Source organism: Pyricularia pennisetigena, chromosome 2, assembly GCF_004337985.1.
Source record: "Pyricularia pennisetigena strain Br36 chromosome 2, whole genome shotgun sequence".
NCBI lineage: Eukaryota > Fungi > Ascomycota > Sordariomycetes > Magnaporthales > Pyriculariaceae > Pyricularia > Pyricularia pennisetigena.
Genome location: NC_043741.1, coordinates 6,318,274 through 6,339,077, shown reverse-complemented (window position 1 = coordinate 6,339,077; position 20,804 = coordinate 6,318,274). Strand labels below are relative to the sequence as shown.

The 20,804-nt window shown below is 50.3% G+C and overlaps 6 protein-coding genes across 6 annotated transcripts; 3 read left to right on the top strand and 3 right to left on the bottom strand.

Annotated features, from left to right (window-relative positions):
* Window positions 1-307: 307 nt before the first annotated feature.
* On the bottom strand, window positions 308-3,167 carry PpBr36_01779 (uncharacterized protein; the record flags this gene model as incomplete). Its single annotated transcript, XM_029888963.1, has 3 exons — window positions 308-1,305; window positions 1,365-1,962; window positions 2,019-3,167. The coding sequence occupies 3 exons, from the start codon at window positions 3,165-3,167 to the stop codon at window positions 308-310; spliced, it is 2,745 nt and encodes a 914-aa protein (XP_029751827.1).
* Window positions 3,168-6,511: 3,344 nt separating this feature from the next.
* On the bottom strand, window positions 6,512-9,174 carry PpBr36_01778 (uncharacterized protein; the record flags this gene model as incomplete). Its single annotated transcript, XM_029888962.1, has 6 exons — window positions 6,512-6,700; window positions 6,781-8,660; window positions 8,718-8,800; window positions 8,858-8,874; window positions 8,939-9,008; window positions 9,110-9,174. The coding sequence occupies 6 exons, from the start codon at window positions 9,172-9,174 to the stop codon at window positions 6,512-6,514; spliced, it is 2,304 nt and encodes a 767-aa protein (XP_029751828.1).
* A 162-nt stretch (window positions 9,175-9,336) lies between these two features.
* PpBr36_01777 (uncharacterized protein) lies at window positions 9,337-9,782 on the top strand (the record flags this gene model as incomplete). Its single annotated transcript, XM_029888961.1, has 2 exons — window positions 9,337-9,412; window positions 9,640-9,782. 2 exons carry the CDS (start codon window positions 9,337-9,339, stop codon window positions 9,780-9,782), a joined length of 219 nt encoding a protein of 72 aa, XP_029751606.1.
* Window positions 9,783-11,932: 2,150 nt separating this feature from the next.
* PpBr36_01776 (uncharacterized protein) lies at window positions 11,933-12,218 on the top strand (the record flags this gene model as incomplete). Its single annotated transcript, XM_029888960.1, has 2 exons — window positions 11,933-11,942; window positions 12,022-12,218. The coding sequence occupies 2 exons, from the start codon at window positions 11,933-11,935 to the stop codon at window positions 12,216-12,218; spliced, it is 207 nt and encodes a 68-aa protein (XP_029751818.1).
* Window positions 12,219-12,555: 337 nt separating this feature from the next.
* On the bottom strand, window positions 12,556-16,075 carry PpBr36_01775 (uncharacterized protein; the record flags this gene model as incomplete). The annotated part of the gene is made up of 4 exons (XM_029888959.1): window positions 12,556-12,683; window positions 12,763-13,816; window positions 13,942-14,048; window positions 15,025-16,075. Coding segments are annotated over 4 exons (2,340 nt in total), but the record flags the coding sequence as incomplete, so codon positions are not given.
* A 446-nt stretch (window positions 16,076-16,521) lies between these two features.
* PpBr36_01774 (uncharacterized protein) lies at window positions 16,522-19,408 on the top strand (the record flags this gene model as incomplete). The annotated part of the gene is made up of 2 exons (XM_029888958.1): window positions 16,522-16,654; window positions 16,737-19,408. The coding sequence occupies 2 exons, from the start codon at window positions 16,522-16,524 to the stop codon at window positions 19,406-19,408; spliced, it is 2,805 nt and encodes a 934-aa protein (XP_029751820.1).
* Between the last annotated feature and the right edge of the window lie 1,396 nt (window positions 19,409-20,804).

The window sequence follows — 20,804 nt, the reverse complement described above, 5'->3', positions numbered from 1 at the left end:
ATAATGCTGTCTAGCGCTGATGCAATTCTAATAATGCTAAATGCTTACTTTTCTTGAGCCCTCCTTACGCCAAGCTATGCAACCGTCGTACAAACAAATATTCATGCGTCAAATGAGCCAGATTGCTCGGGTATATCTAGATAATAACGCCGCGGAAGAAAAAAAAAAAGAAAAAGAAAAAAAAAACATGGGAGACAAATAGCAAATGGCAGTAGAAGAGTAATGCATGCCAATAGGGTGGGTATGTTCAGAGGGGGAAATTTTTCGGATATGTACGAATGAAATCAGAGAAACCAACCGTGCGCGTTCACCTGTTGACGACAGGTGGAGGTAGCTGGTCTAGATTGTCACTGTGAGTTGAGTCTAGCGGCGACACCTTCACAACCTCGACCTGTATGTTCTTCTTGGAAGCATCAACTGCTTGATTCGTTGGTGTGAGAGATCCGGCTCCGGACTCGGGAGTGCCCGAGCCGGAGAACAACGCCTTCTGCGTGGCGGCTGCACGACGCCTGCGGATGAAGAAGAAAGCAACACAGATGGCGAGTGCCGCCACGACGACCACAGGAACCGTGACAGCCACAGGAATAAGCCACGACGGACGGCCGTCATTCATATTGGGAGAGTAGCCACCCAAGTCACCCATGTAAGTTTCTCCCGATTTGGACTCGCTCGCTGGGCTAGGAGGCGGTGGGTTCTCGGAGCCGGAGGCACCAAAGTTGGATGGCTCTGGGCCAAGGGTGAACTCGAGCTTTCCGCCCTTAGCAAATATGTCGTCCCAGGTAACCCAAGTCTTCGTCCAGTTCTTCCCGTTGACTCTGAGACTTTGAACGTAGAACGAGGACTCAGAGCCGCCCGTGGAAGTGATTTGAAGGGACTTTCCGTCACCCAATGAAATTGTGATATCGTCAAGCCAGGGTGAGCCGATGAGAAAAGTGGTCTGACCTGTCATGGGGTAAAGACCCAGCATAACCCAAAGAATCCACGACTCCATGGCGCCGGCATCACTGTTGCCCGGCAAGCCGTTAGGCCGAACGCCATAATAAGTCTTTCCGATGTGGCGTGTGGTGTTGACTGTCAGATCCTGACGGCCCACGAAGTTGTAAAGATAGGGGGTTGTGAAGCTTGGCTCATTGCCGGGGTCGAAGATCATCTTGTTAAATCTCTCGTGGCCCCTGGGAACGACGTTGGGCTCGAAAGTCATCTGAAGACGGCTTGCAAATCTCCGGGGACCCCCTGAGTAGTCAATCAATGTGTTCATGTCATGGTGAGGCCCAAAAGTATACTCCCATGGCAATGCTTCATAGTCTGTTTTGATGTCAGCGGTCAGTCATACGTGCAAGCGTCGAGGGATGTTCATGACTTACAATCGTCACCCCAATAGCAGCCGCGACAACTCAAGGGGTCCTGCTCCTGAAAGTGCCCATCTTCACCCCGTGGTCCAAGGAAACCAGAGAACCCAAGTGCGTTCATGTCCTTATTCCAATGATTCCTCCATTGTCGCGATCGCTTCATGTACTTTTCAGCCTCTGCCGACTTTCCCAAGCCCTTGGCGACCTGTGAAAGGCCAAAATCATTCTGGGAATACTCTACCGCGCGGCTCACAGATCTCTTGAACTTGGTAGAGAGAAATCCGCGCTCTTTCCAATCGAGTAACGCTCCTCTTCCTTCCTTGGTTGAACCTGTCTTGTCACGAGGGTCGTCGTTCAACGCCGGAACAACCTCGGCGTCTTTGACCATGGCGGCAAACCCATCTTCCCAGTTAATTTGGCCACGGACGCCCTTAACATAAGCGTCGGCGAGAACCGTGTCCGCGTTGGTTCCGCCCTGTATCGCACCATTGAAAAAAGAAGACCGAGCATCGGGCAAGTAACCCTCGTGGCGCCAGGTGTCAATCAAAGATCGAATGAATTCCTCGTAAACTTTGGGCTGAAAGACATGGAGAAGAGCGGTGGTGCAGCGAAACTACAGGATTTGTCAATAAACATACTATTTTTTCACACAGATCCTCCAGGACTTACCAGATCCCAAAGGGTAAATATATCATCGTAGTATGGTTCGGTCGATTTCCATTCTGGGTTTTCTCCGGTTTTGTTGATTGGCATCAGATGCATGAAGTACATGGAGGTGTATAGATGCTGCAACTTGGTGGTGTTTTTGTCGTTGGAAGTCACTCTAGAGAGGACATCAGTGTTCCAAATGTCCCTTGTTTTCTGTCGCAGTTGCAAGATCGACATGCTTTCGGGGATCTGCTGATCCAAGTTTGTGCATGCTTGGTCCTCTGAAATGAACGAAACGCCCACGCGCGATACCACGTTGACGGCGTCAAAGGTGAAGACGGCTCCCAGGCGGTTGAGCGATTCAACCTTGTTGTCACTCGACAAGTTGGACAATGTGTTGCCGGTAGAGTTGGTGCCTAGAAACGTCTTGAAGGTAGCAGAAGAGTTGAAAGTGCCGCAGAAATAGACGGTCCATTTGGGAGCTCGATTCCATCCGTTGTCGTAGGAGCCGGATCCCCTATATTTCACCCTTCCCGAGTCGTCTCTATCCACGCTGATGCTGCCCCCGAGATACCTCTGGCCTAGTCCCATGCCCCTGTACGAGGGAAGAACGTGCGAGACGTCGACGATGACATTTCGGGGGGTCGGACCGGAAGAAGGAAAAGTGTACTGAAGCATGCCAGCCCTAGAAGAGGCTGCCAGCTCCACCGTGATCCCAGTCGCTAGGCGTGACTTGTAGTAGCCGATCTCTGTCATGTCGGGCGCATCTCGTGCTGCCATGTAGTCGTCGAGGGGGTTGGCAACATTTCCTACTACTGGCATCTGAGCCACGACACCGTACTTGGGAGCTCCGCCGGTGCCACTGAGGTGAAGCATGCTGAATGCCTTGATTTTGCCATTGGCCAAGTAGCCCGAGTAGCTATCAACCCTGTCCTGGAATACATCAGGGCCGAGCTTCACCATACCGAAGGGCTCTGACACGCCAGGGAATGTGTTCCCTCCGCCTTCGGAACCGGTACTTGTGAAGACATAGTCGGCAAGCTCGGCTTGTTGGGCTAAGCTCACCAAACTCGACAAGAGCAAGAAAAGATGTAAGAGAGCCATGAAGAAGCCCAGGAAGACAATGTGCGTAAAACTGAGGCAACGCCATTGTGACGGTAGCTCTCTCATCTGGGGTGGACGCGGTATATGAATCCAGGAACAGGAATCTAGAACGGTGGCGCAAGCAGGGATACACCCCCCTGGGGTGGTCGAGACGAGTTGTGGACGTGCGTGTGTCGCAGGCCCCGGGGCTCGACGGTTGTGGATCCCTAGTGTTAGCCCAACTTGGCAGCATCAGTGAGCGCAGCAGCTGCAGAAAGCTTTCAAACCCGCTTGAGTTTGGACAAATTTCTGCGTTTATTCACCTCCGACAGTGAAACTGGCACGTCTAGTGGTGAGGAGTGGGTGGGTTATGATGCCTGAGTGAAGGGAATTGGTTCGCTCGCGTGTTTGTATCTCCTGGGTAGAGGCATAAATCGTGGGCGAGTATTAAATGTGTATGTGAGATATGGTGGTATGGAAACGAAAGGGACTGGCTTTTGCCCATCCAACGAACCGCCTGAGATCAGTGGGGGTTGCGCAAACATGCAAACTAGAAAATCGAGAAAAGACTAAGAAAAAAAACCCAAGACACCAGGCCAATTTCCATGGGTTTGCACGGAGATAGTACTCTTGACGAATAGGGCAGGTATGGTGACAGTTGTCGACGGCACTTGCTTTGCTGCCATGATGCCGCATTTCCTGATTTTGGTACAAGGTAGCCCCGAGGAGATTTGAATCAATCCGACCATCGGAATTATCAATCAATGGTCATTGCGAGCGTTTCGACCAGCGCGAAGAAAATGAGCCGGCGCAAAAAAATCTGGTTTCGTCGGATAGTGAAGGGGTTGGGGGGGTAAGACAAACAAAGGGGAAATATGCTGGACGCTCGACTGAACCCCCGAAAACATAATGTTGTGGGTCTACAGGCCTTCACCATTGGTCACAACTCGGCAGCCTTGAAGCTAAGCTTTTTGGGCAGCGCCAAATTTGGATTCCAGGCGAGAGCGCAGCAACAATCACAGGTCCAGTCAGTATTCTAGCAAAATTAGGTAGCTCGGAAATTAAAAAAAGAATATTTAGGTACATTTACGTATGCATAACATAACGCACAAATGCAAATTCGTTGTACCTCGGGTTGGAAAGGAGACTAATGATATTCCCGAGTGAAAAAAGAAAAAGAAAAAAAAACGGTGCAAACACACAAAAAGATCACATCAAGAATGACAATATTGAAAGTGCCATGGTGTCATTCCTTGGAATTGTCAGCTGCAATAGCCTGATAACATACTGACAGCCCTGAGAACGGCATAGGATTATTTGAAATCTGACTGCACCCACAGCTGACTGACTGCGCCAGGATTTTGTTTTTAGATCAGCACCCATCGCCAAGTTCTGGGACCACCCGCCAAGTCCGATTGACAAGCCCCCTTTGGTGGGTGTGATGTGTGGTCCCTAAGCCGCAGGGGGGGAAGAAGGAGAGCGGCGGGGCTTGGATGATTCTTTTTGTTCTTTTGTGCACAAACTTCCAAATCAGGAAAGGTCAAGCTTTTCGACAACCCAGAGGGCCTGGACCAGGCCATTTTGCTGCATACCAGGCACAGCTGCGTCGCGTGGCACAGAAAAAATAAGTCCCTGCAGCTGGCGGGCTTACCTCTCGAGAATCTACTCCCAAGCCCCTACGACGACGTCCTTTGGTGTTTTATACGCGATAGACCGTAGGCGCCATGCGCATGTTGCTTACGGCTCCGCCCCTCCTCCTCAATGTGTGGTATGTGTAACGACAAGCGGGTGCATATGGGGGCTGGTGGTGCATCAAGTCATTCTCTTTCACAGATGATATGACATGGCATCCCCGTCGTCGCTCATTCACCAATCGTTGGGACACGGGCAGTCGGATACGGAGTCGGGAGGGTCCTCTTCCAAAAACGACACCAAAAAGCTAACCGAGCAGGAGGTCATTCATTGTTCTTCCAAGACCCGGGTCTGCCTTGGTCCATACTCGACTTCCCGGATGGTCTCCGTTCCCATAAGTTCGGGGCATTAATTGCCTCGTTCTCTTTGTTTTCGCAGCAGAAAGGAGACACGGGCTCTCGGCCCCACACATGTGCCAAATCAAACGAGGCACTTCCCCTTAGACCAAGATTGCGGAGAATTCCCTGGCAATAAGCGAAACGAAATAAGGTATGATTTTGTGCTTGAAGGGCAAGTTTGCACGAACACCTTCCGGTAGGTAACTCTTATGAGACCTCGCAGGGTCCGATCAAACGCCAAGCTTTAGGTAAAAGCCAAGGCAAACAGTCTTGGCCTTTGTCGGTAGACAAAACCAAGAACTTGGGGATGCTAAGCGTTTATGTGGTATGTGCATCTGTGTAGTACCATGTCCTCGACAAAACCCTTGGCACCTGTGGGGTTTGGTCTAGACCTACGGTAGACTCAAGAGCATATTCTACGTAGATACGAAGCTTAAGCAGGTTATGAACGAAGTAGGACCTGTAAGTAGGTGCAAGGTATGAGGTACGAAGTATATTTTACAGAGCTTTTTTTTTTTTTTTTTTTTTTTTTTTTTTTGCTTCTCAATTTCGCCTTCGTATTCCCTCCGCTTCTAGCTGATCAACCTAGATGATTCATGCACGACTGACTCTTTCATTCAAGGGTGAGGGTAAAAAAAAAAAAAAAAAAGAGAGCCATTTGTCAAACACATGTTAATTTTTATGATCAGCACTCACTTTTGGGGCACCCGATAAGACCGCGGAAATGTGAGCCTTCAAGTATCTACAAAATTGGTTGTTATTCACATCCTGATGATTTGAGTTTCAAAGCCAACAGGTACTCAAATCACTAACAATAGAGAGAATCGACTACTTGAGAAGGAGTTCTAAACAAACTGTCGGCTGCATGGAGAAATTGCAATTACAATCAACCTACATTTAATCCTACTCCACTCGACAGGCCTCATCCCTCTAAAATCAGCGGAGCTACTACGAAAGCCTAGTGGAAAACTAATATTGTTGCAGGCTATATTTACCAAAGTCACAGGCATTAGTCATTGACGGGAGCTTTTCGTCTTTTGGCTGTGTTTTTTTAGTGCAACAGATATTGATACTCGGTACGAGTATATAGCGACCCTCAAAAGTAATAGCCACAAATGTAGCAATTTTGGGTATTCAAGTACAAACTTGCAATGCTGATTGCGAGTGTATGTTCCGCCTAGAGAGATGTTTCCTGACCTCCGTCATTTCCTGGCTTCCTTGCCGTGATCCCATATCCTCAACGATTTCATACCCCATGCATCGCTTGTATCATAGAACCTTCAATGGTAATAGTATACCAAGCAAGCGCACACCCACTAAAAACCCGCAGACTTGTCGAATCCATGTAATAGCATCCATTACGAGTGTTGGCCGCAAAGCTCCCTTGATCCCTTGCTTCGATCAGGCCAGGTAGCCAAGCTCGTCATCCTCCAGACGCTCCAGGTATTCTTTGTCCAAAAGAATCTCAATACACTTCTTGATATCCGGAATCTTGGGCACAAACCTCCCCTTGATCTGACCGATGGTCTCGCTAACCAGCTGGTTGTGCTTCATACGTTTACGAGCCTTCATAATGCGCACAATGGCCGACTATCACGAAACAGCTTGATGTTAGCATCACAAGCAGACATTGGCACACAGTCAAAGAAGATTGCGAGCAGATTACTGACCTGGAGAAGAAGCTTTCGGTCTTCCTCAATTGTCTTGTTTGTCTCTACCTCTTCCTGCTTCTGCTCTGTCTTCAATCCAATGTTGAGGTTGACACGAACTTTCTTGCTCTTGAAGTCGTAATTCAGGCTGTATGTCGTTCCTGGGCCGGGCTTGTCGCTGTCGGCCAGAAGGACCCTGGCTTTGAGCAGGAGTCCTAGTACAGGGTCCAAGGTCTCGCTGTTCATAGAAGTCGTGGATGCTATGTCCTCGTGCGTATGACGGTCGCTGTCGTTGAACATCAAAAGGATCGCCATCTGGTACATGGACACCTGGAAGGTATACGGCGCCTTGCTCTGCTTGCAGTAGGTCGCTCGAACCTCACCTTTGCATAGCTGCCAGAGCCAAGTGAGCTTTCTGCCGTCGTGCTTGTTCTTGTAGAAACGCGTGAACCGTTCGCAGTCCTCGAAAATGGCCGCCGGCGGGTTAAAGGCAGTATTAGGGACTTGCAGTGGCCAAAAGCCAGTTCCGAGGATAGCGTATTGTGAGTCCAAAACCTTCATCTCGGACTTTTCGGCATGTTCACGGAAACCCGTGTTGAGATCTTTCGAAATCTGCATGTCCTGGAACATGCGTTGCAGCTTGTTGGTATACTCGAAGCCGCATGCCTCCTTCAGTTTGCTAATCATGCTTGTCTCTGCGTCATCCGAGGATGAGTTGGTATGCACGAGACGACGGGCCAGCATGCGAGAGTAGAACTTTTGGAAGACGTCCTTGTCTTCGATGTACTTGAAGACAGTCATTATCTGGCTCAACGTGTTCTCCAGCTCCTCCTCCTCAACGGCACTGCCGCTCTTGCGAAGGAGAACATCCGTGTACTTGGCAAGCAGCTCAGGGGACTTGTTGGATCCGGACTTGCAGACGTCGTTCCGGTTGACAAACTCTCGGCAGGCGTTGTCGAGGGATCGTGTGAATTCTGGCTCGTCGTTGAATGCGCGCTTGACCAGGCCCTGGTATTGGGTGTGGACTTCGAGCAGTGCATCCACATACACTTTTGGCTCCAGCTTCTCGCCCTGACCAGATGCAACCTTTGCCACGGCAGTAAGGCCAGCTTGTCGCACATGGGCTTCGAACTTCTGACGCAGTGGATCGAGGCCGTCACTGATTCGAGCTAAAAGGTTGTACATCCTCGCCATATCATCCTCGCGGTCGTTATCCAACAGTACCTGGAATTCGTCCCTGAGAATCGCTGAGTGGTCGGCAATCAAGGCAGTATTACAGCACCGCTTGAGAGCCACAGCAATGTCTGGATGAAGGTACATTCGCACTCGCTCCTCCTCCTCTTCCAAACGCGCCTCTGCCTTCTTCATGTACTCAACCACAGTATTCTCCGCGACGAATGCGCGGCTCTCCTTTTGGTAGTATGCTTCAGTAGCGGCGATAAAAGGCTTCTCGAAGTGGAAACGGTAGCAGTCGAGCGTGGTTTTGGAAGCGTCGTTCTCGTCCAGGCCCAACGAGACCATGGAGTCTAAGATCTGCTTGATCTGACCATACTCTATGGTCTCCCCGTTCCGTTGCCTCTCGACCAACGCAAGGACGGCGTCCATTACCTTCTCGTGAACCTTATCGAACAAGACATTCTTCCACTGGACCAGATGCAGTGTGTAAACATCAAAAATGTGCTTCTTTCCCTCGTCGATCTCGCGCTTTACCCAGTGGCGGTTAAGGTATCGGAAGAGGTGGTGGATGTACTTGGCTGCGGTCGTGTATCTATCCCATTCTCTTATGTAGAAGCTAAGCAGGGCCTCGCCGGTGTGGGCTTTGGACTGGACGAGCAGGTCCTCGAGATGATCGCTTAGGTATTTCATAAGCTTCTTGTAGAGATCCTCACCAAGAAGATGCGCTGGAAATGATTAGCACAATCTCGTCGTCGGCCTACGATTGCTGCTGGCTAGCTTACCTCCTCTATGCGCAGCTGCTGGAGGGCCAGGCGAATTTGAAAAGCCAAGAGCCTTCTGTGAGGTGCAGAAATTGTGTACGGAGCTGCAGATTGTGATTAGCATGTTGTTCAAGCGAACGAATCTCCTCTCGAAAACTCACGTATAGATACCCATGTACTAGAGTGATGACGTCGGTTAGCGAGGTCCATCATGACTGAAATTCACAAGGTATGAGGCTTACCGTCTCCATAGTCATGCCATCTTGTAAGTTGTTCATGATCCTGGTGATTCCATTCTGTAGGTAGTTCCACCTGTTATGAGACCCAGTTAAGGATTAGATGTCACTTCTGGGAGCATTGCCGGTTCGGAGGCGGGGCACGCAGGCGCGACCGATGCGGAGTTTCGTACGTACGTGACTTCGATGTCATCCCGACCGGACCCGACGCCCAGCGGTGCCCGTGAGGCTGGCGCCATCATGGGAACGGGTTGTTCTTGTTCTTCGGTATTCGATAAGCTGAGGTCGGATGCACGCGGTGTCCGAACCCGAGCGCGGGGACAAGATGGTTGCCGATTCGAGAAAACGCGAATGGCCGGGACGCCAGTGACAATGAGATGCGACTGTTTTTCGAAAGTTCCGGAATGGATGTGCCACTGTTGGGTGTGCGAAAGCAGGGTGGCCTGCTACGGCTGCTCGAGATGCGGCGGAGATCGTATCGTGAGTACCTAGGTAAGGTGGGGAGCTTCGAGATGCAGCCGTTTACCGGAGAGATGGCTGTTTATCGTCAAGGACGGCGATCAATTCTACTCGGCCGGACTATGGCGACGACAGAGTCACATGCGATTCCCAAGATATTTGGGACAGGTGTCTAGACTCCAGATGAGTTGGCTGGTCGGAAAAACCAAAAAGTTGAGTTTGTATCTTGGCCTAAAGACAAATCGAAGTGCGTCGTCGGTTCTATCAGGCAGGCAAGGCAGCGGCCACCACCAACGACCTGGTCAGCCGCGCCGCGAAGGCCAAGAAATCATGGTCTGTGCTTGCCACCAATGAGAATGAGGAGCCCATGCTTGCTAATGCCCCACCTTGAGGCAAAACCCATCTTTGATGAGTTGGGCTTCGCGGCTCAATTAACTAAGCCATTTAATTCATTCATCATTCATCATTTACATCATTTACATCATTCAGTTGACTGGGATACTCCGAACAGCTACTATAGCGTGGTTAACATGGATTCAATTTGCCTTCATTATATCTCTACTTGATATAGCTCTCAAATTTCAACTGGCTTGGGGTCAACACTCTCTGGATTGTCTGTCTGAGCACAACGACCGCGTCAAAGTTCTCTACGCCGTGGTTTCGTTGTTACAATACAGTACAACCTTGGAGCAATACTGGCCATTTCATGAGCCCGGTTCCACACTCAGACTCTTCTTCCAAAGCACCAGGGCACACAGTAATTACATCACCTTCGTCGTCTATACCGTATAAGTGACGATCGCAGAGCTTTTCTTTCATGCGCGGGAAGGCTTGAGGAAGTCAGGCGAGAAATCGCGATCTATGCATACCTAGGCGCAATCTCCACCTTCAGCCGCTCCAGGTCTTCACGCCTGGGGTTAGGGACTCAATCCAGCATCCCGTCTTGGCCGCAATTCCAATGATCGCCGTCCATGCTTGCATGTATTTTCTTCTTTGGGCCACAAATTGCAGTCACGTTCGCCATTCAATGACATGCGTTTCGGATTTAACTCTCAGTATCCATTCGATGAAGGACAAGCTGATCAACCGACTCTTGTTCTTCCACGAAGAAGCGCTTACAAAGGATCCGTGGCAGAGAAACAGCGTTTGGAAGTGTCTTGTGTCCATTTGTCTTGTCTCTAAAGTTTATTTCGCCTTGCCTGCTTACGCTGGATGAATTCTCGACCGTTGCATTTTGTTACTAAATACAGGCCTCCTCGAGTCTCAAAATGAACCATAACTGATGAAAGTAGCAAGGCAACATTATAGGTCATGGTCGCCTACAGGTCTGGTTTACTCAACGCGAGTAGCGAAAACATGCGCTTTGTGAACTCTTTATTTCTATACATATCATGATAAGTAGCCTGAATCTCTCCCTTGAAATCTACCGCTGGCCACCAACACATATTCCTAGCTGGTGTTTTTGATAGGAATATTTACGCAGGTAAATACTTGAGTAAGCAGATAGGTAGGTGTAGACTGTATAGCCAGCTATGTAGGTGAACAATCAGGTTCTCTGGGAATGGTACAAAAATATGATTGAAGATAAAGTGCCCGAGGACGGTTGCACGCTGTGAGGATCGAATTTGGGATCTCGATAAACAATCGTCGTCGTGTACAGCGTTGCTCGCCTATTGCATGCGGGGAAAAGGCTGCCGAAACTGGCAGCCTTCCACATTTTCCTCGTCACCCATCTGGCCCTACTTACACCGAATAGACACGAAGAGGCGCGTCACCTACCCGATTCGGTCTACTGCACGTATAATGTCATCCGGCCTGCGTCACAAAGTAGAGGGAAAGCATGCGAGCAACACGTCGTGGGTTACACCAGATTTGTGGGGGGTTTCCCCCTTGTTTGATAAACAAAGGCCAGGCATATTGTGACCCACTGACAAGTTCAAATAAGAAATAAGCTTGAAATCCCAAAGACCATTTTCGGTGAAAATTCCATATGATGACGACTCTCTTGAATATGAGTCACATTTTGCTGCCCTTTGGGCTTGGCGAAACAACTTCGGTTCGTCGGCTGCACCTCGTTTTGTGGGACGAACCCTTGAAAGCTTACAAACCCGTCTTTCTTTTTTTAAATATGAGCAAGTGTGGCTCAGTCGCTGAGGAATGTTACGGTGGTTTCTTGACGCTAAGCTCAAATCGTTGGTACCCCCTTGTCGGCCTCGACAGCCTTTGCGACTATACGCATCCTGAAGGGCTTGCGAACCGATGTCTCGATGCGTGTCCCACCGCGTCAGCACTGATGGAAATGCGTTTTTTTTTATCCAGGCTTTGTATCGGGTGATGGAGGGAGGGAAGGGGGCATAGCAAGAATGTATAAGAACTAAGCAGGTACTCTCACGATGTGATCTCATATTCTGGGAAACATTCAAGCATAAGCATCCAAACATCCATACCAAGCAATACATCAAAATAACCCAATCAGATTATCTCTGTTCTCTAAACCATTCAACCCCTTATCCTTCCAAATCAGATATTACAACCACCACCATGTCCAACAGTAAGTGCACGCGGCCAAGATAATTCAGGAGAAGAAAGTTCAATGAGCCAAGAACACCTTCTGACCTAAACGCGATTAGACCAAGCATCCCAGAACGCCGCGGCAGCTACCAAGGATGATGCCGCATCCATCATGTCATCCTCGACTGCTGCTAGCACCACCAAGCCTCTCAAGGACCAGACCGACCCCTCCAAGAGCAAGAAAGACAGCGCAGACCGCAAGAAGGTCACAGATTCTGCCAGTATCTTGCGTGCCCAGATGAACATCAACCTCTAGTCGGCATGGGTATGCAGGAAGACCACAAGGTCCAAGTCAGAAAACCAACTTGCACTTTCATCGCCGAAAACAAAAACAAGTTACGCGGTAGCAGCTGTTACACACAGGTTGCCGAGTTGGAATTGCAACACACAAAGATGGGGGGAGTTTGCTCGTCACACAGGAGTTGACGTCGTCGTGGTGACAATAATTTGTGAATGAGGTACCACAAAGCGTTTTAATGGGGACTGCCCCTTTCGTACATACTTTGCTAGATAAATAATCGATGGCACTTGATGTTTTACTGGCGATGCTGGGCTAGACCTCTACATGACGCTGTCTCCACTGTCGTATGGCTTCAAAAAGAATCGTCGAGGATGTTGGCGTTCATCTTGACTATTGTCGGGCTGTACTCGGATGATTCGTCAGGGGCAGCGCCAGCGGTAAGGAGTATGTCCTCTACAATGCGCTTGCTAGCCTCTCGAGCTGAAAAAAAAAAAAAAAAAAAGAAGTCATACCAGTTAATAAGCTGAAGCTTCAAACCGGGATCGCATTAGAGACTAACCTGGTGTTTGCAAAAGGCGAGAAGCAGGAAGAGCAAATTGTATAGTCTTTGGCGGACTCATCCCCGCATACAACTCGTCGTCACTGTCGCTCTCCCAAGTGATCTCGTCCTCTTCCCTGGCCGGGGTCTTTTCCTTGTGCTGGTCTGCCTGCATCTGGGATACGTCTCGTGTTTTGCGACCCATTCGCGGAGTCTGTACACTAACTCCAGGAGTTCTGGGTCCAGCCAACACAGCTTCGAGCTTACCACCAGTGCGATGTGTGGTGCGGACAGGTGACATAAAGGCAGCGCTGCGCAGTGTCGGCGGTGCCATCTCAGGACTTGACATGGGGCTGTCCTCCCAGGGCTGGCGCTCCGGCTGTTCAGCCCCCTTCCCGCTGCCCGATCCGGCCTTTTCGTTGCCGGTAATCTTCCATCTCACCGGTGACGTACCGCGCGTCATGGCACGGTGCGGCGTCGCCTGAAGGCGGTAGTTCTTATCGAGCACGCGGTGAAGCAGGCGGTCTTTGGCAGGGCCACCTTTCTCAGGCGAATCCTGTGCCACTCGGGCAAGGAATTCTTGCGGTGACATTGTCATGTCTGGCAGGCGCGCCGTCTTTTGGCGGAAGATGAGCTCGGACTCGGACTCGTCAAATGCTGAAGACTCTTCATCCTCATAATCACCACCCTGGGGCTGATCCGCCTCTCGCATCATCTCACGCTTCATAGCCTCGTATGGGGAGGATAGACCTGCGAAACGGGGCTGAGATGTCGACGATTGGGTTGATGGTCGTACAATGTTTTTTGTGGCTGGCGGGCGAGGAGTGCTACCGGACAGATCGCCGGCTCCATCGTCGGTGAGGAGCGACATATCACCATTGTCCTCTTCAACCGTCGACTCCTCGTATCCAGAGCTTCGAGGCCGTGGGGTTGCATTCTCATCAGGAGCAGTGACAATAGTGTCATCGTTCACGGTGGACTCCTCTATAGCCGAGGATGGCTCATCATCGTTTGCAAGCTCTTCATAGCCTGACAGAGACACGTTGGCAGAAGCTTCAAAAAATTGCTTCCAGAACTTGATACATGGCAAAAGTATTCATCAGCCGTGATCTGAGTTTAAAGAGGCCACAAAGAGGGGAGGGAAGAGTAAAAGGGTAACCAAATGGAGAAGAACAAAAGGGAAAAAACGGTTCGGCTCACCATGGAAGCTTCCCAAACGGCTTTGGAGTGCTCGCCATACTGCTCTACCAAAGGCAATATACTGGTGGTGATTATCCTGTGAGCTTTGCTGAAGTTGCTATCAATTTCTAGTGGTGCATCACGTTAGCTAAGATGTGAATGCCCTCGGGCTCAACCTCCAATTGGGAAACAGACCCTGAAGAGTTAAGGTTATGGACTGTTCCAATCTCTCGAGCTCTTCAGGCAAAGAGAGACTCCTCTGACTTGATAACGCCGACCTAGACATGGTGGCAGATTGGGAACGTTGTGTTGATTATCTGCGTGGTTTTGAGAAGCGTAGATTATAATTATAGTAAGGTCTTGTCCACGTCTGACAATCAAATTCTCGGACTATTGAGAGGCTCAAGAGGTATCGAATCGTTTAATAAAGGAAACAACACCACTTGGTACTTTTTACAGGCAAGACTTATGCTAGCTTGGGTTCCAGATAAGTTTGTGTGGGCGCGCGACGCGGGGTCGATTCACCACAATTATGTGGGGCTACCTTATACTCCTTCATGTACTTTCCCCCGTACCTATCTCCTCATACCTTACCTACATACCCTTAGCTACCTTGTACCGCTGCTGTACCATGGACGGTTATTCCAATGGCTCTGCCGCTTTTTGTGCTAGCCCTGTATATATTAGATCAAGCCAAGAAATGCTGCCGCTCCTTCAAGCAGTATAGACCAGATAGTACCAAGTTTATCAAAGTGTACATGCATGTATTCAGGCTAACCATCGTATAGCTCTCAAGTCTCGTCGACTGAACTGCTTGAGCGAACAAGTGTCTCTGAGGGTATCATAAGTGTATCGTTTTATTTTTTCAACTCTCCTACACGCTGGGTTGGCATCCATGATCCAGGACAACCAATTATCTTAACCTCCACAAAACAAAATGCCGTAAAAATACAAGGAAGTAGGTATCTGAGGTAGCTAACATGCTACCTAGGCATAGCTTGCTTGCGCACCGCTCTGTTGTAGCACAATATTATTACAGCCGCGAGGCAAAGTTTTGTTCAAGAAAAGAAGAGTGGTCTCAATCGGGTGATCAGCCACCCCGACCTCGTCTTCCCCGACCCCGCGCACGACCACGGCCGCCTCTTCCCCGCCCGCGACCGCCCCGTGTTGATTTTGCCGTAGACGCCGCAGCTTCTGCTTCTTCACTCGCGGAACCTTCAGCTTCACTCGAGTTCTCAGCGTCATCATCGCCGCTTCCGTCCTGATCGTCCTCCCCATCCTCATCCGCCTGGTCGTTCTCTTCATCTTCTTCATCCTCCTCGTTGTTGTCAGCCTTTGCTCTCGCGCTGGCTCGTCTTCGACCGCCCCTCCCACCTCGGGCAGCTTTGGGTGGAGTCGTTGGCTCCTCGTCCGAGTCCTCTACCGTGCTGGACCGAGCTTTGGAGAGCCGCTCTCCACGCTTACGCTTGGTCGATGGGGCTGCAGGCGCTGCAGTCTTTGGGTTAGGCTGCGGGCCTGGGCTCTCGTCCGGATCCCATTGCGCCGGGGAGGTCGCTGGCGTATCGTCCTCTCCCGGGATGCCATAACGTCGCTGGTCTTGAAGCTCGTGATACTCCCCGGGAGGCAGGCGGAATTCGAGCCATCTCTTCTCGAGGCTCTCGTCATCGAGGATGTTATTCTCGCGATCGTCGATAACGTCGATGTTGTAGAAGGTCCCCAGCTTTTCCCATATGCCTGGGATGCGCGTGTGCTTGAGGACGTTCGGGTCGAAGCCGTGCTTTCTGAGATGCTCGGAGATAGCGATCATCCTGAAATGCTTGTGCATACCCGCGGGTTTGTATCTGATTATGCCCTTGAAGAGCGACGCGACCTGGTCGTCGGTCCATGGGCTGGTCAGGTCGACGGTGGGGTGTGTTGTCGGAGCCGTGGTGGTAGTCGGAGTCGAGGCCGGCTGGGGCGTGTCGATTTCCATCGCGCTGTCCTCCTGGGGCGCGGCCGCCGTCGCGGCGAGGCTCGACCTGCCTCGCTTCCTGGGAGGCATTGCGGACTGTGATGGTGAGGTAGCTGCGCGAGCCCCCGCGCGCGAGTGTCGCACAAGGTCTGGCGGAAAAGGGAGGTCGAAGGCTTGAGAGTTGACAGTTGATAGCACTTCGAGTCTAAAGTATGTTGCTAATCTATAGTCTCCAACTCCAGCGTAAATCACAATCCAGATTCATTGGTAGCCTTTAATTGAATCAATTTGACCCTCTTGAAATGGCGTTTTCGCACAAGAGCGAGGATGGAGCTCCAGCTCGGCCCCACTTCCGATCGCCAGAGCTGGATTTCGGATCCTCCGAAAGGATCGGCAGACGTTTGTTTGATTTAGTACGTGGTAACGCGACGCGTCCCACTACCCACCCACCTACCTAAATCCCTACCTATTCTCCTATTACTACGGCCCGAGTGGGCGGGATGTTGTTGTGAGTCGTGACCCAACCACCGGAGTAACCCGAGCCTTGAGCTTTCAGTGTCGCCGACACTAAGATAAATGATACCTAGTGGGGGGTTTTTTTTTTTTCTGCACAAATCCAGAGCGTTGCGATCTCGCGTTTTGCTTTCATCATGTCCAATGTAGATCATTCGGCCAATGTTTTTGCGACACCTGATTTCTGGAGATCGCCTAAGCGCCTCAAGTTGGTTGCCTCACCGGATGACGATGAAATAGGCTCCTTTCATCTGGATTTGAATGGGGATTGTAAGTTGGGCTATTTTTCTTGACCCGAGTATGCGCAAATAGAAAAAAGAAAAAAATCAAAACAATTCTGACGCGGCCATAGATAACCCGCCACCACTGAGTCTGCTGCTACCAGATGATGGGATTTTCAAGCTGCCTGCTTCTCTTGAACACCTGCCTCCGCAATCCATACTTTCGCAGCCCGAGAGCATATCAGAACCTGAGGAGCAATCAGACATAAGATTCGAAGATATTTGGCTTCCTCTTTCTCATGAACCAAAGGATGAACCACAGCTGCGAACTTGGGAGACTTTCTATGCTGGCGACGCCACCCCTGAATCGTCGCGAAATCCCGTCTTCATCTCAGAGGCTGGTCCAGTAGTATACGATCAACTACTTTTTACCGGCGCCATTTCTTCCTTGGCTGGTCCGGGACAAGATTATACGGCTCTCGACCCTTCCCATTTCCTCAGTTGTCTGGTGTCCCTCGCACTTGGCCGTGGCTCCTTACTCTTCTCATGGGACCCTCAAAAGAGGGCATTCCGGCAGGACCTGAAAGATGTCAGATTATCAGGCTTCTCGACCGAAGTACTTGGGGGTGTGACTTCAGTCTGTATGGAGTGTGGGAATGATACGCGCTTTCTCCGCAACTTTATTGAGAAATCCTACGCATCACACGCCTCCCCATGCAGAGTGGCTTTGGCAAACTTCCTGGATAGACTTCTATGTGCGGTTCAATCCAGGCTGGAGGCGAGAGTCCACTCCTTCAGGTCGTTGATACAAATGCAGGCCGGCGTCTACCCTTTGAGGTCCACCACTCAATATTTCAAGAGGCTCATCTCCAAAGTCTCCAGATCCACCACCGATGAGAAGCTTCTTTCCCTGTTATTCGAGGCGGCTCACACGGCCGAGTTTGGTGATGAATTCCTGCGCGTCATTACCCGGGATATACTTCAAGCCGTGTCGAGACCCTGGCTCGAGTTTGCCGAGGAGTGGGCTGGTCTAAGGCGCGAGACTGGCATTCCTATTTCCAAGGAAGGACGCGGAAAGGGGTTTATCACTGTCGACAGGCTACTTTACGGGGGAAATACGGAGCATGAACTGGAAGATACCGATTACTTTTTGAAGGAGGAGAATGTTCCATCATTTTTCCCGGACGATGTAGCCAAGCTACTATTCGAGACGGGCAAGAATCTCAGGTTCATCTGGTCGTACCACGACGATCACCCACTCTCACGCCCACAGACTTTAGGCGAGAGCCAAGCACCAGGACTCGACTGGATGTTCAGATGGGAAGATATCACCCGCCTGGAATTAGAGGTCCTCGCTTATGAACAGAGGCTATCTGACACGGTCAATAAGATCAAGTCTTTGAGCTACGGACAACATTGCACCAGCAATGGCACTTCCTTACAAAGCAGCTGTACAATCAGCCTAGAGCTCGACTGTTTTGGCGAACCTGAGCAAATTATTGAGGAGCGAATCCTAGCATCAATCGCTCAACTCGACGGACCAGCGGTCTTGCCGCCCGTGGTCAGTGGTCATACATTGGATGCGTTGGAGTCCTTGTTCTCCGGCAGACTTGATGGTGATCCAATGCCCGTTGAGAGCTTCGCACCTCACTGGTCATTAATTCCAAGACTCTCATTTGGGCCGGTTATCCAGGCTCAAGCCAGGATTGTTAACACAGAGTGCATGCGGTTACTGTTTGATGCCCACAACCTTCGGGATCACCTCGACGCTCAGTTTGAGTTCCATCTTTTCGGTAGTGGCATATTCTGCAGCCGGCTATCTCATGCCCTTTTTGACCCGGAACTAGATACTGCTGAACGCAAGAGAGGCGTTGCATTAAGCGGTGGGACGATGGGCTTACGTTTGGTGGGTCGAGACACTTGGCCGCCGGCTAGCTCAGAACTACGTTTGGCACTCATGGGAGTCATCAAGGAAAGCCGCGACCCGCCTGGTCGGCACGATCTAGATCCTCTCCCTGGAGACATGAGCTTTTCAATCCGGGAGCTGTCCAACGAAGAGATGGAGAAGTGTATGGATCCCAACTCGCTCGAGGCGCTCGACTTCCTTCGTCTTACGTACAAACCGCCCGCTCCGCTGGCGCCCATCATCACTCATGCTGCTCTCGACCGGTATGATCGGATATTCAGGCTCCTGCTTCGTATGTTGCGCATGCTCTTCGTTTCGAACCAGCTCTTCCGTGGTCATGCAGGGCAGCCATCCAGCGACCCTGTGGAGCATCGCTTCCGGTTCGAGGCGCGTCACTTTGTCTCCACAATTGCTGCTCACTTCTTCGGAGAAGGGGTCGCAGGTCCATGGCGTCGCTTCGTGGAATGGCTTGACCATGTTGAGTTCACCGTGTGTGCCGGTAGAGCTGATGCCGATGGGCACAAAATTCCCGCCAGAGCTGTAGACGTACTCGGCCCTGAGCAGCTACGGGGTCGTCACGATGAGCTTCTCAGTGAGATCATGTCAGCTCTGCTGCTCCGTAAGCACCAGGAGCCTGTTTTGAGGCTGCTCAACGACATATTCACTCTGATTCTACGATTCGCCGGAAGTGACGGGCGGTCCTGCCGCGGGCAGGAGGCCGGGGGGCATTTAAATAAAACGTCATTGTATTGGGAGTTTCGACGCAAGGTAGAGGTTTTTATGACAGTCTGCAAAGGCCTTGCCGAGAAATCTGCCGACGCAAAGTCCAAGGCGGGCTCTATTGCCCAACTGGTGCTGGTTCTAGATATGTCTGGCTTTTACTCTAAGCATAGTTGAACTCAATATGACGTTGTTAATTACCGTGCGCTTATGTTCGGGTCTACGTGATTATCAAGCGGACAATTGTACTAGTTAGAATCACTTTCGTGACCAGTCCAATATAACACAGACGAAACTGTTTAATTTTGGCTGTTCACCTGTGTATCTACCTCCCTGTCTACCTACCTATACCCAATGCTGACGTGAACTTTTGTGGTGCAAACATGAATGCTAACTACTAGGGTTGAATGCATGATAAGGGGCCCCTTATTTGTTGTATACTTTGTGACAGTGGTCCCCGCGTAACAATCGGACTTTTATTACAGCCCACGAAGCTTTGGAACCGTTCCTGTGAGTAAAGTTATATTCAACCACGTAACGTTTGTTCGTGATGATTTTAAGTTTACGGTTTACCGGTCTCGTAAGAGTATTGGCCCTCCCTCGTCATCTAGCCGCTTGAGTTATCGGTAATTTATAGAAGAAAGACGGCTCACCTAATGAAATGGCGTGGCACAAAATCCGACGCTGCAGGTGAGACTTCAAACTTGGAATAGTCGTAGGAGAGTGCGTCCTCCAGCATACATGCACACGGCGAAACTCCAAAAGCAAGTAACTGATGTTTCATCCTGCGAACAACACGAAGCCAACTATATTAATATTGACATATCAAGCACAGAAATTCCAAGCCAACAGGTTTGTTTTTCGTTGATCTTTTTTTATCTTTGCCCACCAATAGATTTTTTTTTTCTGTTCTTGCTTTCGGTTTGAGGGGGCGGTTTTGATTTACGCGTCCGTGATGTATGCGTGACGACGGGCGGCGAATATGATCACATCCAGTTCCTTGGCAAACTACCAACATTGGCATGCAGCCAAAAAAAAAATACCCCATCACACGTGTGGAAGGGCAAAGCACCCCCGTACGTTTGTCTACAAAGCATTTCCTCAAACCCGCGGTCGCCCCTCACACAAGAAAGAAAAAGAAAAAGAAAAAGTCCCGAATCGGGGGTCATTGTTCCTACCGTTGCCGCCCGCACCTTGTGGTTCTACCTACTGCATGCAAGATGGTGCGGAAGAATCGAGCCAAACCAATCGCTGTTAGTGGGACTATTCTAAGTAGTTTCTTTTATTTTATTTTTCTTCTATCCTTTTTTTCTCCCTTTCTCTTGCCAAGTAGCGACAATATCCCTTTGGATGTTCGGGATGGCGACACATTACATGCTGGGAAAAAGTACGACTTGACGACTGGGATTGGCCAGAGGTAAACGATGCACACACACGTCCAGTGCATTCTGGTTCGGGGAGAAACAGGCGATACACCGGCCAATAGTTCCCGGAGCACACTCGGCGCTTGCGTAATCCGAGGTATTTTAAATGTACTCTGAGAATCAACTGACTACATACAAGGGGGCAAGAA